Consider the following 15,294-nt stretch of genomic DNA (forward strand, 5'->3'; position numbering starts at 1 on the left):
CACTCCCTGGCAGGAAAAGTGCTGTAGAATGAGTTCTGTTTCACTCACACATAATTCCAACGGTTTTAGAAACTAGAGAGTGTTTTCTATCCAATAATAATATTAATATGCATATTGTACGAGCAAGAATTGAGTACTAGGCAGTTTAATTTGGAGACCAATTTTTCCAAGATCGAAATAGCACTCAAGAGGTTAACACTTTTTTGGGTTACTACATGATTCCATATGTGTTATTTCATAGTTTTGATGTCTTCACTATTATTCAACAATGTAGAAAATAATAAAAATAAAGAAAAACCCTTAAATGAGTAGGTGTGTCCAAATTTTGACTGGTAGTGTATATCTACCCCACCTCCCTACTCTACCTCCCTCTACCCCACCTTCCTCTACTCCACCTCCCTGTAATCTATCTCCCTCTACCCCTTCTCCCTGTAATCCACCTTCCTCTACTCCACCTCCCTGTAATCCACCTGCCTCTACCCCACCTCCATGTAATCCACCTTCCTCTACTCTACCTCCCTCTACCCCACCTCCCTGTAATCCACCTTCCTCTACCCCACCTCCCTGTAATCCACCTTCCTCTACCCCACCTCCCTACTCTACCTCCCTCTACCCCACCTCCCTGTAATCCACCTGCCTCTACCCCACCTCCCTGTAATCCACCTCCCTCTACCCCACCTCCCTGTAATCCACCTTCCTCTACCCCACCTCCCTGTAATCCACCTTCCTCTACCCCACCTCCCTGTAATCCACCTCCCTCTACCCCACCTCCCTGTAATCCACCTTCCTCTACCCCACCTCCCTACTCTACCTCGCTCTACCCCACCTCCCTGTATTCCACCTCCCTCTACTCCACCTCCCTCTACCCCACCTCCCTGTAATCCATCTTCCTCTACCCCACCTCCCTCTACCCCACCTCCCTGTAATCCATTTTCCTCTACCCCACCTCCCTGTAATCCACCTTCCTCTACCCCACCTCCCTACTCTACCTCCCTCTACCCCACCTCCCTGTAATCCACCTCCCTCTACTCCACCTCCCTCTACCCCACCTCCCTGTAATCCATCTTCCTCTACCCCACCTCCCTGTAATCCACCTTCCTCTACCCCACCTCCCTACTCTACCTCCCTCTACCCCACCTCCCTGTAATCCATCTTCCTCTACCACAGCTCCCTGTAATCCACCTCCCTCTACCCCACCTCCCTGTAATCCATCTTCCTCTACCCCACCTCCCTGTAATCCATCTTCCTCTACCACACCTCCCTGTAATCCACCTTCCTCTACCCCACCTCCCTGTAATCCACCTTCCTCTACCCCACCTCCCTGTAATCCACCTCCCTCTACCCCACCTCCCTGTAATCCACCTTCCTCTACCCTACCTCCCTCTACCCAACCTCCCTGTAATCCACCTCCCTCTACCCCACCTCCCTGTAATCATCTTCCTCTACCCCACCTCCCTGTAATCCACCTTCCTCTACCCCACCTCCCTACTCTACCTCCCTCTACCCCACCTCCCTGTAATCCACCTCCCTCTACTCCACCTCCCTCTACCCCACCTCCCTGTAATCCACCTTCCTCTACCCCACCTCCCTCTACCCCAGCTCCCTACTCTACCTCCCTCTACCCCACCTGCCTCTACCCCACCTCCCTACTCTACATCCCTCTACCCCACCTCCCTGTAATCCATCTACCTCTACCCCACCTCCCTGTAATCCACCTTCCTCTACCCCACCTCCCTGTAATCCACCTTCCTCTACCCCACCTCCCTACTCTACCTCCCTCTACCCCACCTCCCTGTAATCCACCTTCCTCTACCCCACCTCCCTACTCTACCTCCCTCTACCCCACCTCCCTGTAATCCACCTCCCTCTACTCCACCGCCCTCTACCCCACCTCCCTGTAATCCACCTTCCTCTACCCCACCTCCCTACTCTATCTCCCTCTACCCCACCTCCCTGTAATCCACCTCCCTCTACTCCACCTCCCTCTACCCCACCTCCCTGTAATCCACCTTCCTCTACCCCACCTCCCTCTACCCCACCTCCCTACTCTACCTCCCTCTACCCCACCTGCCTCTACCCCACCTCCCTACTCTACATCCCTCTACCCCACCTCCCTGTAATCCATCTACCTCTACCCCACCTCCCTGTAATCCACCTTCCTCTACCCCACCTCCCTGTAATCCACCTCCCTCTACTCCACCTCCCTCTACCCCACCTCCCTTTAATCCATCTTCCTCTACCCCACTTCCCTGTAATCCACCTTCCTCTACCCCACCTCCCTACTCTACCTCCCTCTACCCCACCTCCCTCTGCACCACCTCCCTCTACTCCACCTCCCTCTACCCCACCTCCCTGTAATCCATCTTCCTCTACCCCACCTCCCTGTAATCCACCTTCCTCTACCCCACCTCCCTACTCTACCTCCCTCTACCCTACCTGCCTCTACCCCACCTCCCTATAATCCACCTTCCTCTACTCCACCTCCCTCTACCCCACCTCCCTGTAATCTACCTCCCTCTACCCCACCTCTCTGTAATCCACCTGCCTCTACCCCACCTCCCTGTAATCCACCTTCCTCTACTCCACCTTCCTCTACCTCACCTCCCTGTAATCCATCTTCCTCTACCCCACCTCCCTGTAATCCACCTGCCTCTACCCCACCTCCCTGTAATCCACCTGCCTCTACCCCACCTCCCTGCAATCTACCTGCCTCTACCCCATCTCCCTGTAATCTACCTGCCTCTACCCCACCTCCCTGTAATCCACCTCCCTCTACCCCTTCTCCCTGTAATCCACCTCCCTCTACCCCACCTCCCTGTAATCCATCTTCCTCTACCCCACCTCCCTGTAATCCACCTCCCTCTACCCCATCTCCCTGTAATCCATCTTCCTCTACCCCACCTCCCTGTAATCCACCTCCCTCTACACCTTCTCCCTGTATTCCACCTTCCTCTACCCCACCTCCCTGTAATCCACCTTCCTCTACCCCACCTCCCTGTAATCCACCTCCCTGTAATCCACCTCCCTCTACTCCACCTCCCTCTACCCCACCTCCCTGTAATCATCTTCCTCTACCCCACCTCCCTGTAATCCACCTTCCTCTACCCCACCTCCCTGTAATCCACCTTCCTCTACCTCACCTCCCTGTAATCCACCTTCCTCCACCACTTCTCCCTGTAATCCACCTTCCTCTACCCCACTTCCCTGTAATCCACCTCCCTGTAATCTGCCTCCCTCTACCCCACCTCCCTGTAATCCACCTCCCTCTACTCTACCTCCCTCTACCCCACCTCCCTCTACTCTACCTCCCTCTACCCCACCTCCCTCTACCCCACCTCCCTCTACTATACCTCCCTCTACCCTACCTCCCTCTAATCTGCCTCCCTCTACCCCACTTCCCTGTAATCCACCTCCCTCTACTCTACCTCCCTCTACTCTACCTCCCTCTACTCTACCTCCCTCTACTCCACCTCCCTCTACTCCACCTTCCTCTACCCCACCTCCCTACTCTACCTCCCTCTACTCCACCTCCCTCTACTCCACCTTCCTCTACCCCACCTCCCTACTCTACCTCCCTCTACCCCACCTCCCTCTGCACCACCTCCCTCTACTCCACCTCCCTCTACCCCACCTCCCTGTAATCCATCTTCCTCTACCCCACCTCCCTGTAATCCACCTTCCTCTACCCCACCTCCCTACTCTACCTCCCTCTACCCTACCTGCCTCTACCCCACCTCCCTATAATCCACCTTCCTCTACTCCACCTCCCTCTACCCCACCTCCCTGTAATCTACCTCCCTCTACCCCACCTCTCTGTAATCCACCTGCCTCTACCCCACCTCCCTGTAATCCACCTTCCTCTACTCCACCTTCCTCTACCTCACCTCCCTGTAATCCATCTTCCTCTACCCCACCTCCCTGTAATCCACCTGCCTCTACCCCACCTCCCTGTAATCCACCTGCCTCTACCCCACCTCCCTGTAATCTACCTGCCTCTACCCCATCTCCCTGTAATCTACCTGCCTCTACCCCACCTCCCTGTAATCCACCTCCCTCTACCCCTTCTCCCTGTAATCCACCTCCCTCTACCCCACCTCCCTGTAATCCATCTTCCTCTACCCCACCTCCCTGTAATCCACCTCCCTCTACCCCATCTCCCTGTAATCCATCTTCCTCTACCCCACCTCCCTGTAATCCACCTCCCTCTACCCCTTCTCCCTGTATTCCACCTTCCTCTACCCCACCTCCCTTTAATCCACCTTCCTCTACCCCACCTCCCTGTAATCCACCTCCCTGTAATCCACCTCCCTCTACTCCACCTCCCTCTACCCCACCTCCCTGTAATCATCTTCCTCTACCCCACCTCCCTGTAATCCACCTTCCTCTACCCCACCTCCCTGTAATCCACCTTCCTCTACCTCACCTCCCTGTAATCCACCTTCCTCCACCACTTCTCCCTGTAATCCACCTTCCTCTACCCCACTTCCCTGTAATCCACCTCCCTGTAATCTGCCTCCCTCTACCCCACCTCCCTGTAATCCACCTCCCTCTACTCTACCTCCCTCTACCCCACCTCCCTCTACTCTACCTCCCTCTACCCCACCTCCCTCTACCCCACCTCCCTCTACTATACCTCCCTCTACCCTACCTCCCTCTAATCTGCCTCCCTCTACCCCACTTCCCTGTAATCCACCTCCCTCTACTCTACCTCCCTCTACTCTACCTCCCTCTACCCCACCTCCCTCTACCCAACCACTCTATACTCCACCTCCCTCTACTCCACCTCCCTCTAATCTCTCTCCCTCTACCCCACCTCCCTCTACCCCACCACTCTCTACTCCACCTCCCTCTTCCCATCTCCCTCTTGCCACCTCCCTCTACTCCACCTCCCTCTAATCTCTCTCCCTCTACCCCACCTCCCTCTACCCCACCACTCTCTACCCCACCTCCCTCTACTCCACCTCCCTCTACCCCACCTCCCTCTACCCCACCTCCCTCTACCCCACCTCCCTCTACTCCACCTCCCTCTACTCCACCTCCCTCTAATCTGTCTCCCTCTACCCACCTCCCTCTAATCTGCCTCCCTCTACCCCACCTCCCTCTACCCCACCTCCCTCTAATCTGCCTCCCTCTATCCCATCTCCCTCTACCCCACCTCCCTCTAATCCGCCTCCCTCTACTCCACCTCCCTCTACCCCAACTCCCTCTACCCCAACTCCCTCTACCCCACCTCCCTCTACCCCACCTCCCTCTTCCCTCCTCCCTCTTCCCACCTCCCTCTACCCCACCTCCCTCTACCCCACCTCCCTCTTGCCACCTCCCTCTACTCCACCTCCCTCTTCCCACCTCCCTCTTGCCACCTCCCTCTACTCTACCTCCCTCTACTCCACCTCCCTCTATCCCCCCTCTACCCACCTCCCTCTACTCCACCTCCCTCTACCCCACCTCCCTCTACTCCACCTCCCTCTACTCCACCTCCCTCTACCCCACCTCCCTCTACTCCACCTCCCTCTACTCCACCTCCCTCTACCCCACCTCCCTCTACCCCACCTCCCTCTACTCTACTCTACTCTACCTCCCTCTACTCTACCTCCCTCTACCACATCTCTCTCTACCCCCCCATACCAACCCAGCCACTTATTTTTCCTCTGACCCCCCCTCGCCTCACAGGATGTTGTGTGTGTGTGTGTGAATACACTTGTGATTGTGTGTGTGTGTGTTCCAGCTCCATTTACCAAGAAGGATGTGATTAGAGCTGACTCCAGTATGACTCCAGTGTGATTCCAGTGTGACTCCAGTATGCCTTCAGTATGACTACAGTATGACTCCAGTATGACTCCAGTGTGACTCCAGTTTGACTCCAGTATGACTCCAGTATGACTCCAGTTTTACTCCAGTATGACTCCAGTATGACTCCAGCATGACTCCAGTTTTACTCCAGTGTGACTCCAGTGTGACTCCTGTGTGACTCCAGTGTGACTCCAGTATGACTCCAGTTTTACTCCAGTATGACTCCAGTGTGACTCCAGCATGACTCCAGTTTTACTCCAGTGTGACTTCAGTTTGACTCCAGTATGACACTAGTATGACTCCAGTATGACTCCAGTGTGACTCCAGTATGCCTTCAGTATGACTCCAGCATGACTCCAGTATGACTCCAGTATGACTACAGTATGACTCTAGTATGACTCTAGTATGACTCCAGTTTGACTCCAGTATGACTCTAGTATGACTCCAGTTTGACTCCAGTTTGACTCCAGTATGACTCCAGTATGACTCCAGTTTGACTCCAGTTTGACTCCAGTTTGACTCCAGTATGACACCAGTATGCCTCCAGTTTGACTCCAGTATGACACCAGTATGCCTCCAGTTTGACTCCAGTATGACTCCAGTATGACTCCAGTTTGACTCCAGTATGACTCTAGTATGACTCCAGTTTGACTCCAGTATGACTCTAGTATGACTCCAGTTCGACTCCAGTTTGACTCCAGTTTGACTCCAGTTTGACTCCAGTTTGACTCCAGTTTGACTCCAGTTTGACTCCAGTTTGACTCCAGTATGACTCTAGTATGACTCCAGTTTGACTCCAGTTTGACTCCAGTATGACTCTAGTATGACTCCAGTTTGACTCCAGTTTGACTCCAGTTTTACTCCAGTATGACTCCAGTGTGACTCCAGCATGACTCCAGTTTTACTCCAGTGTGACTTCAGTTTGACTCCAGTATGACTCCAGTATGACTCCAGTATGACTCCAGTGTGACTCCAGTATGCCTTCAGTATGACTCCAGCATGACTCCAGTATGACTCCAGTATGACTACAGTATGACTCTAGTATGACTCTAGTATGACTCCAGTTTGACTCCAGTATGACTCTAGTATGACTCCAGTATGACTCCAGTTTGACTCCAGTATGACTCCAGTATGACTCCAGTTTGACTCCAGTTTGACTCCAGTTTGACTCCAGTATGACACCAGTATGCCTCCAGTTTGACTCCAGTATGACACCAGTATGCCTCCAGTTTGACTCCAGTATGACTCCAGTATGACTCCAGTTTGACTCCAGTATGACTCTAGTATGACTCCAGTTTGACTCCAGTATGACTCTAGAATGACTCCAGTTTGACTCCAGTTTGACTCCAGTTTGACTCCAGTTTGACTCCAGTTTGACTCCAGTTTGACTCCAGTTTGACTCCAGTATGACTCTAGTATGACTCCAGTTTGACTCCAGTTTGACTCCAGTATGACTCTAGTATGACTCCAGTTTGACTCCAGTTTGACTCCAGTATGACACCAGTATGCCTCCAGTTTGACTCCAGTATGACACTAGTATGCCTCCAGTTTGACTCCAGTATGACTCCAGTATGACTCCAGTATGACTCCAGTTTGACTCCAGTTTGACTCCAGTATGACTCTAGTATGACTCCAGTTTGACTCTAGTATGACTCCAGTTTGACTCCAGTGTGACTCCAGTATGACTCCAGTTTGACTCCAGTTTGACTCCAGTGTGACTCCAGTGTGACTCCAGTATGACTCCAGTTTGACTCCAGTATGCCTAATTGAACTTCTATCAGTCAGTCATCTCAATCAATTATAGCTACCAAGTTTACATGTCCAGGTCACCAAGCCCCTTGGTACAGACACTGCTCGGCATATGTGTGTGTGTGTGTGTGTGTGTGTGTGTTTGTTGAGTGGTTGTCCTCTTCATCTGATGAATTAGTCAAGGTTATAGTATGTATTCTCTTCCTCTCTATCACAAGCGTTCCGTGATAAAAGTGCAATACATTACAAACAGACGGTACCAGGGTGCCGTCATGAAAAATGCATCAATGGCAGATGTTTCCTGTGTGTGTGTCTGTTTATGAGCGTCTCGGTGCCCGTGTGTTTATACGAGCGCTCATAGTGGGTTCTGTTTGTTACGATTTGGTCTGGCATGTGTCCTGACTACTTAAAAAAAAAAAAATGTATTTCACCTTTATTTAACCAGGTAGGCTAGTTGAGAACTAGTTCTCATTTACAACTGTGACCTGGCCAAGATAAAGCAAAGCAGTTCGACACAAAACAACAACACAGAGTTACACGTGGAATAAACAAACGTACAGTCAATAACACAGTAGAAAAAAAAGTCTGTGTACAGAGTGTGGTAAGATAACTATTTAAATGTAGCAATTAAACACTGGAGTGACAGAGACTGGAGTGATAGATGTTCAGAAGCTGAATGTGCAAGTTGAGATACTGGGGTGCAAAGGAGCAAGATATATAAATAAATACAGCATGGGGATGAGGTAGTTGGATGGGCTATTTACAGATGAGCTATGTACAGGTGCAGTGATCTGTGAGCTGCTCTGACAGCTGATGCTTAAAGTTAGTGAGGGAAATATGAGGCTCCAGCTTCAGTGATTTTTGCAGTTCGTTCCAGTCATTTGCAGCAGAGAACTGGAAGGAAAGGCGGCCAAAGGAGGAATTGGCTTTGGGGGTGACCGGTGAAATATACCTGCTGGAGCGCGTGCTACGGGTGGGTGCTGCTATGGTGACCAGTGAGCTGAGATAAGGCAGGGCTTTACCTAACAAAGACTTATAGATGACCTGGAGCAAGTGGGTTTGGCAACGAATATGTAGTGAAGGCCAGCCAACGAGAGCACACAGGTCGCAGTGGTGGGTAGTATATGGGGCTTTGGTGACAAAACGGATGGCACTGTGATAGACTGCATCCAATTTGCTGAGTAGAGTGTTGGAGGCTATTTTGTAAATGACATCACCATATTCAAGGATCGGTACGATAGTCAGTTTTACGAGGGTATGTTTGCAGCATGAGTGAAGGAGGCTTTGTTGCGATATAGGAAGCCGATTCTAGATTTAATTTTGATTGGAGATGCTTAATGTGAGTCTGGAAAGAGAGTTTACAGTCTAACCAGACACCTAGGTATTTGTAATTGTCCACATATTGTAAGTCAGAACCGTCCAGAGTAGTGATGCTGGACGGGCGGGAAGGTGTTGGCAGTGATCGGTTGAAGAGCATGCATTTAGTTTTACGAGCATTTAAAAGCAGTTGGAGGCCACGGAAGAAGTGTTGTATGGCATTGAAGCTCATCTGGAGGTTAGTTAACACAGTGTCCAAAGACGGGCCAGAAGTATACAGAATGGTGTCGTCTGCGTAGAGGTGGATCAGAGACTCACCAGCAGCAAGAGCGACATCATTGATGTATACAGAGAAAAGAGTCAGCCTGAGAATTGAACCCTGTGGCACCCCCATAGAGACTGCCAGAGGCCCGGACAACAGACCCTCCGATTTGACACACTGAACTCTATCAGAGAAGTAGTTGGTGAACCAGGCGAGGCAATCATTTGAGAAACCAAGGCTGTTGAGTCTGCCGATAAGAATGCGGTGATTGACAGAGTCGAAAGCCTTGGCCAGGTCTATGAATACTGCTGCACAGTAATGTCTCTTATCGATGGAGGTTATGATATTGTTTAGGACCTTGAGCGTGGCTGAGGTGCACCCGTGACCAGCTCTGAAACCAGATTGCGTAGCGGAAAAGTTACGGTTGGATTCTAAATGGTCGGTAATCTGTTTGTTAACTTGGCTTTCGAAGACCTTAGAAAGACAGGGTAGGATAGATATAGGTCTGTAGCAGTTTGGGTGTAGAGTGTCTCCCCCTTTAAAAAAGGGGGTTGACCGCGGCAGCTGTACAATCTTTGGGGATCTCAGACTATACGAAAGAGAGGTTGTACCCTGACTACATGTGTCCTGACTACATGTGCCCTGACTACATGTGTCCTGACTACATGTGCCCTGACTACATGTGCCCTGACTACATGTGCCCTGTCTACATGTTCCCTGACTACATGTGCCCTGACTACATGTGTCCTGACTACATGTTCCCTGACTACATGTGCCCTGACTACATGTGTCCTGACTACATGTGTCCTGACTACATTCTGGCATGTGTTCTGACTACATGTGTTCTGACTACATTCTGACATGTGCCCTGACTACATGTGTCCTGACTACATGTGTTCTGACTACATGTGTCCTGACTACATGTGTCCTGAATACATTCTGGCATGTGTTCTGACTACATGTGTCCTGACTACATGTGCCCTGACTACATGTGTCCTGACTACATGTTTCCTGACTACATGTTTCCTGACTACATGTGTCCTGACTACATGTGTCCTGACTACATGTGTCCTGACTACATGTGTCCTGACTACATGTTTCCTGACTACATGTGTCCTGACTACATGTGTCCTGACTACATGTGTTCTGACTACATTCTGACATGTGTCCTGACTACATGTGCCCTGACTACATGTGTCCTGACTACATGTGTCCTGACTACATGTGCCCTGACTACATGTGTCCTGACTACATGTGGCCTGACTACATTCTGACATGTGTCCTGACTACATGTGTCCTGACTACATGTGCCCTGACTACATGTGCCCTGACTACATGTGTCCTGACTACATGTTTCCTGACTACATGTGTCCTGACTACATGTGTCCTGACTACATGTGTTCTGACTACATTCTGACATGTGTCCTGACTACATGTGCCCTGACTACATGTGTCCTGACTACATGTGTCCTGACTAAATGTGCCCTGACTACATGTGTCCTGACTACATTCTGACATGTGTCCTGACTACATGTGACCTGACTACATGTGACCTGACTACATGTGTCCTGACTACATGTGCCCTGACTACATGTGCCCTGACTACATGTGTCCTGACTACATGTGTCCTGACTACATGTGTCCTGACTACATGTGCCCTGACTACATGTGCCCTGACTACATGTGTCCTGACTACATTCTGACATGTGTCCTGACTACATGTTTCCTGACTACATGTGACCTGACTACATGTGCCCTGACTACATGTGCCCTGACTACATGTGTCCTGACTACATGTGTCCTGACTACATGTGCCCTGACTACATGTGTCCTGACTACATGTGTCCTGACTACATGTTTCCTGACTACATGTTTCCTGACTACATGTGTCCTGACTACATGTGCCCTGACTACATGTGCCCTGACTACATGTGTCCTGACTACATGTGTCCTGACTACATGTGTCCTGACTACATGTGTCCTGACTACATGTGCCCTGACTACATGTGCCCTGACTACATGTGTCCTGACTACATGTGTCCTGACTACATGTGCCCTGACTACATTCTGACATGTGTCCTGACTACATGTGTCCTGACTACATGTTTCCTGACTACATGTGCCCTGACTACATGTGTCCTGACTACATGTGCCCTGACTACATGTGCCCTGACTACATGTGTCCTGACTACATGTGTCCTGACTACATGTGCCCTGACTACATGTGTCCTGACTACATGTGTCCTGACTACATGTGCCCTGACTACATGTGTCCTGACTACATGTGCCCTGACTACATGTGCCCTGACTACATGTGTCCTGACTACATGTGTCCTGACTACATGTGTCCTGACTACATGTGTCCTGACTACATGTGCCCTGACTACATGTGCCCTGACTACATGTGTCCTGACTACATGTGTCCTGACTACATGTGCCCTGACTACATTCTGACATGTGTCCTGACTACATGTGTCCTGACTACATGCGTCCTGACTACATGTCGCCTGACTACATTCTGACATGTGTCCTGACTACATGTGCCCTGACTACATGTGTCCTGACTACATGTGCCCTGACTACATGTGCCCTGACTACATTCTGACATGTGCCCTGACTACATGTGTCCTGACTACATGTGCCCTGACTACATGTGCCCTGACTACATGTGTCCTGACTACATGTGTTCTGACTACATGTGGCCTGACTACATTCTGACATGTGTCCTGACTACATGTGCCCTGACTACATGTGCCCTGACTACATGTGGCCTGACTACATGTGTCCTGACTACATGTGTCCTGACTACATGTGCCCTGACTACATGTTTCCTGACTACATGTGACCTGACTATGTGTCCTGACTACATGTGTCCTGACTACATGTGTTCTGACTACATGTGGCCTGACTACATTCTGACATGTGTCCTGACTACATGTGTCCTGACTACATGTGTCCTGACTACATGTGCCCTGACTACATGTGTCCTGACTACATGTGTCCTGACTACATGTGCCCTGACTACATGTGCCCTGACTACATTCTGACATGTGCCCTGACTACATGTGTCCTGACTACATGTGCCCTGACTACATGTGCCCTGACTACATGTGTCCTGACTACATGTGTTCTGACTACATGTGGCCTGACTACATTCTGACATGTGTCCTGACTACATGTGCCCTGACTACATGTGCCCTGACTACATGTGGCCTGACTACATGTGTCCTGACTACATGTGCCCTGACTACATGTTTCCTGACTACATGTGACCTGACTATGTGTCCTGACTACATGTGTCCTGACTACATGTGTTCTGACTACATGTGGCCTGACTACATTCTGACATGTGTCCTGACTACATGTGCCCTGACTACATGTGTCCTGACTACATGTGTTCTGACTACATGTGGCCTGACTACATTCTGACATGTGACCTGACTATGTGTCCTGACTACATGTGTCCTGACTACATGTGTTCTGACTACATGTGGCCTGACTACATTCTGACATGTGTCCTGACTACATGTGCCCTGACTACATGTGTCCTGACTACATTCTGGCTGATAAGTGCTAATATTACGTTTGTTTTTCAGTACATCATCAATGTAAGCCATGATGACTGTCGACCACAGAGACATATTTTGTCCAGCCATGGTGACTGTCGACCGCAGAGACATATTCTGTCCAGCCATGATGACTGTCGACCACAGAGACATATTCTGTCCAGCCATGGTGACTGTCGACCACAGAGACATATTCTGTCCAGCCATGATGACTGTCGACCACAGAGACATATTCTGTCCAGCCATGATGACTGTCGACCACAGAGACATATTCTGTCCAGCCATGGTGACTGTCGACCGCAGAGACATATTCTGTCCAGCCATGGTGACTGTCGACCGCAGAGACATATTCTGTCCAGCCATGCTGACTGTCGACCACAGAGACATATTCTGTCCAGCCATGGTGACTGTCGACTACAGAGACATATTCTGTCCAGCCATGATGACTGTCGACCACAGAGACATATTTTGTCCAGCCATGGTGACTGTCGACCGCAGAGACATATTCTGTCCAGCCATGGTGACTGTCGACTACAGAGACATATTCTGTCCAGCCATGATGACTGTCGACCACAGAGACATATTCTGTCCAGCCATGATGACTGTCGACCACAGAGACATATTCTGTCCAGCCATGCTGACTGTCGACTACAGAGACATATTCTGTCCAGCCATGATGACTGTCGACCACAGAGACATATTCTGTCCAGCCATGCTGACTGTCGACCACAGAGACATATTCTGTCCAGCCATGATGACTGTCGACCACAGAGACATATTCTGTCCAGCCATGCTGACTGTCGACCACAGAGACATATTCTGTCCACTCGACTCTTATCTTTTTTAATATTCAAAATGACGTCTTTCTTCTAGCCTAGCTAGCTGTTTTTTCAGTGTGTCAATCCGGTAGCTTCTCACTCTCTGTCTCTTCTCTGCAGTACATTTACATGTATTCTCCTCTCTTATCTTTCTTACTCTCTTCCCGTCTCTCACTATGTCACCTGACTTAGGGGTCATAAGAGATTACTTAGCCAGTTACTTAGCCAGTTACTTGGCCAGTTACTTAGCCAGTTACTTAGCCAGTTACTTAGCCAGTTACCTAGCCAGTTACTTAGCCAGTTACTTAGCAAGTTACTTAGCCAGTTACTTAGCCAGTTACTTAGCCTGTTACTTAGCCTGTTACTTAGCCAGTTACTTAGCCAGTTACCTAGCCTGTTACTTAGCCAGTTACTTAGCCAGTTACTTAGCCAGTTACTTAGCCTGTTACTTAGCCAGTTACTTAGCCAGTTACCTAGCCAGTTACTTAGCCTGTTACTTAGCCAGTTACTTAGCCAGTTATGTAGCCAGTGGAACAGAAATATATTCACGATTGATGTGTAGTCTGTCTCTGCTTGGAGCACTCTCAGACAGCCCTTGGTCAAACTAGTCAGAGTGCTCATTGCCACATACTGTGAGCTAAAACTCCCTGGAAAGACGTGTAGCGTTCTTGAGGAATCTTGGATGTCGGTCCCTCAGCTGGGTCCGAGGTGATGGCAACAGAGAGGGACTTGGGGATGTGGTATCCCATAAGGGAGATAGTGAGCCTACTGGTGAGATACAGGGGACGAGGTTCGTATGACGACTTTGTGTCTCTGGACAGCTCTGTGCGTTTTGCCGGTGGCGGGGACAGTCGCCTCCTCATTCTATCAGAGTAGCGGGGAGAAACCCTGGTATCCCAATGCATTGTTCAAACAACTGTGTCCGCAGGGTGGCTATGCGTTTGGAGGTGAAGTGGTCGTGTTCACCCCCTCAGCAGAATTCATCACGTTTCGGTGAGAAGTACTTTCCCACCTGTGGCTGCCACAGTCAATCAGCACCTTCCCCTGTTTCCGGGATTTAGTAGAACAATTGACAATAAGTTGACGCTACATTGATGTGCCGCCTTCATGGATCTGGAGGGGATGGAAGAGGCTAGGTTGTTTGGTGGATAGCATGTTAGCTGGCTACCTACCCCCATTGGCTAACAAAGGTGTGGCTAATGCGTATCCTACGCTGCCTAACAAGCATTATCGATTTTTGACTGTTGTGCTGAAGAAGGTGTATAGTGCAGAGGGGATTTCTTTCCCCCGATCCCTGTCGTCTCTTCACTATGCTACCAGACAGAGTTTCTGGAGGAGCTTCTGCCTCAGTAGAGCCCCACCCAGAGCTCCTGGATGAGATATGTGTTTCTTCATTCTGCCCATGACCCCGGTGCACCTTTTCTGGCGCTCGGGGAAGAGCACAGGGAGCTACAGTGGCGACGTCATCTTCGGCCAACGCTTTTCCCACGTGCCAGAGAGGGGACAGACGGATGTACCTCAATGAGCCAATTTCTCCAACGGTGTTGTTCGGTTCGTCACTGGGGGGTTCGATGCCAAAAAGAAGGAGGAAGAGGCGATGCACGAATTTCTACCCCAGACGACCTTTGACCCCCCTCATCCCCGAACTAGGTGCATGCCTCGAAGGACCTTTGGGGATCCTGTGTCACCCCCCCCCCCCCCCCCCCCCTCCCCATCCCAGAGCTAGGTGCACGCATCAGAGGACCTGGCTATGTCTGGCTATGTCGTTAGCTTCTGGCTATGTCCTACAGTT

The 15,294-nt window shown here is 50.4% G+C and overlaps 1 protein-coding gene across 1 annotated transcript; it reads left to right on the forward strand.

The window, feature by feature from the left end:
• The first annotated feature begins 11,190 nt into the window (after nucleotides 1-11,190).
• LOC129863325 (keratin-associated protein 4-5-like) lies at nucleotides 11,191-11,640 on the forward strand. Its single transcript, XM_055935215.1, has one exon. It carries the CDS (start codon nucleotides 11,191-11,193, stop codon nucleotides 11,638-11,640), a length of 450 nt encoding a protein of 149 aa, XP_055791190.1.
• Nucleotides 11,641-15,294: the final 3,654 nt, after the last annotated feature.

Source organism: Salvelinus fontinalis, chromosome 10, assembly GCF_029448725.1.
Source record: "Salvelinus fontinalis isolate EN_2023a chromosome 10, ASM2944872v1, whole genome shotgun sequence".
Classification (NCBI taxonomy): domain Eukaryota; kingdom Metazoa; phylum Chordata; class Actinopteri; order Salmoniformes; family Salmonidae; genus Salvelinus; species Salvelinus fontinalis.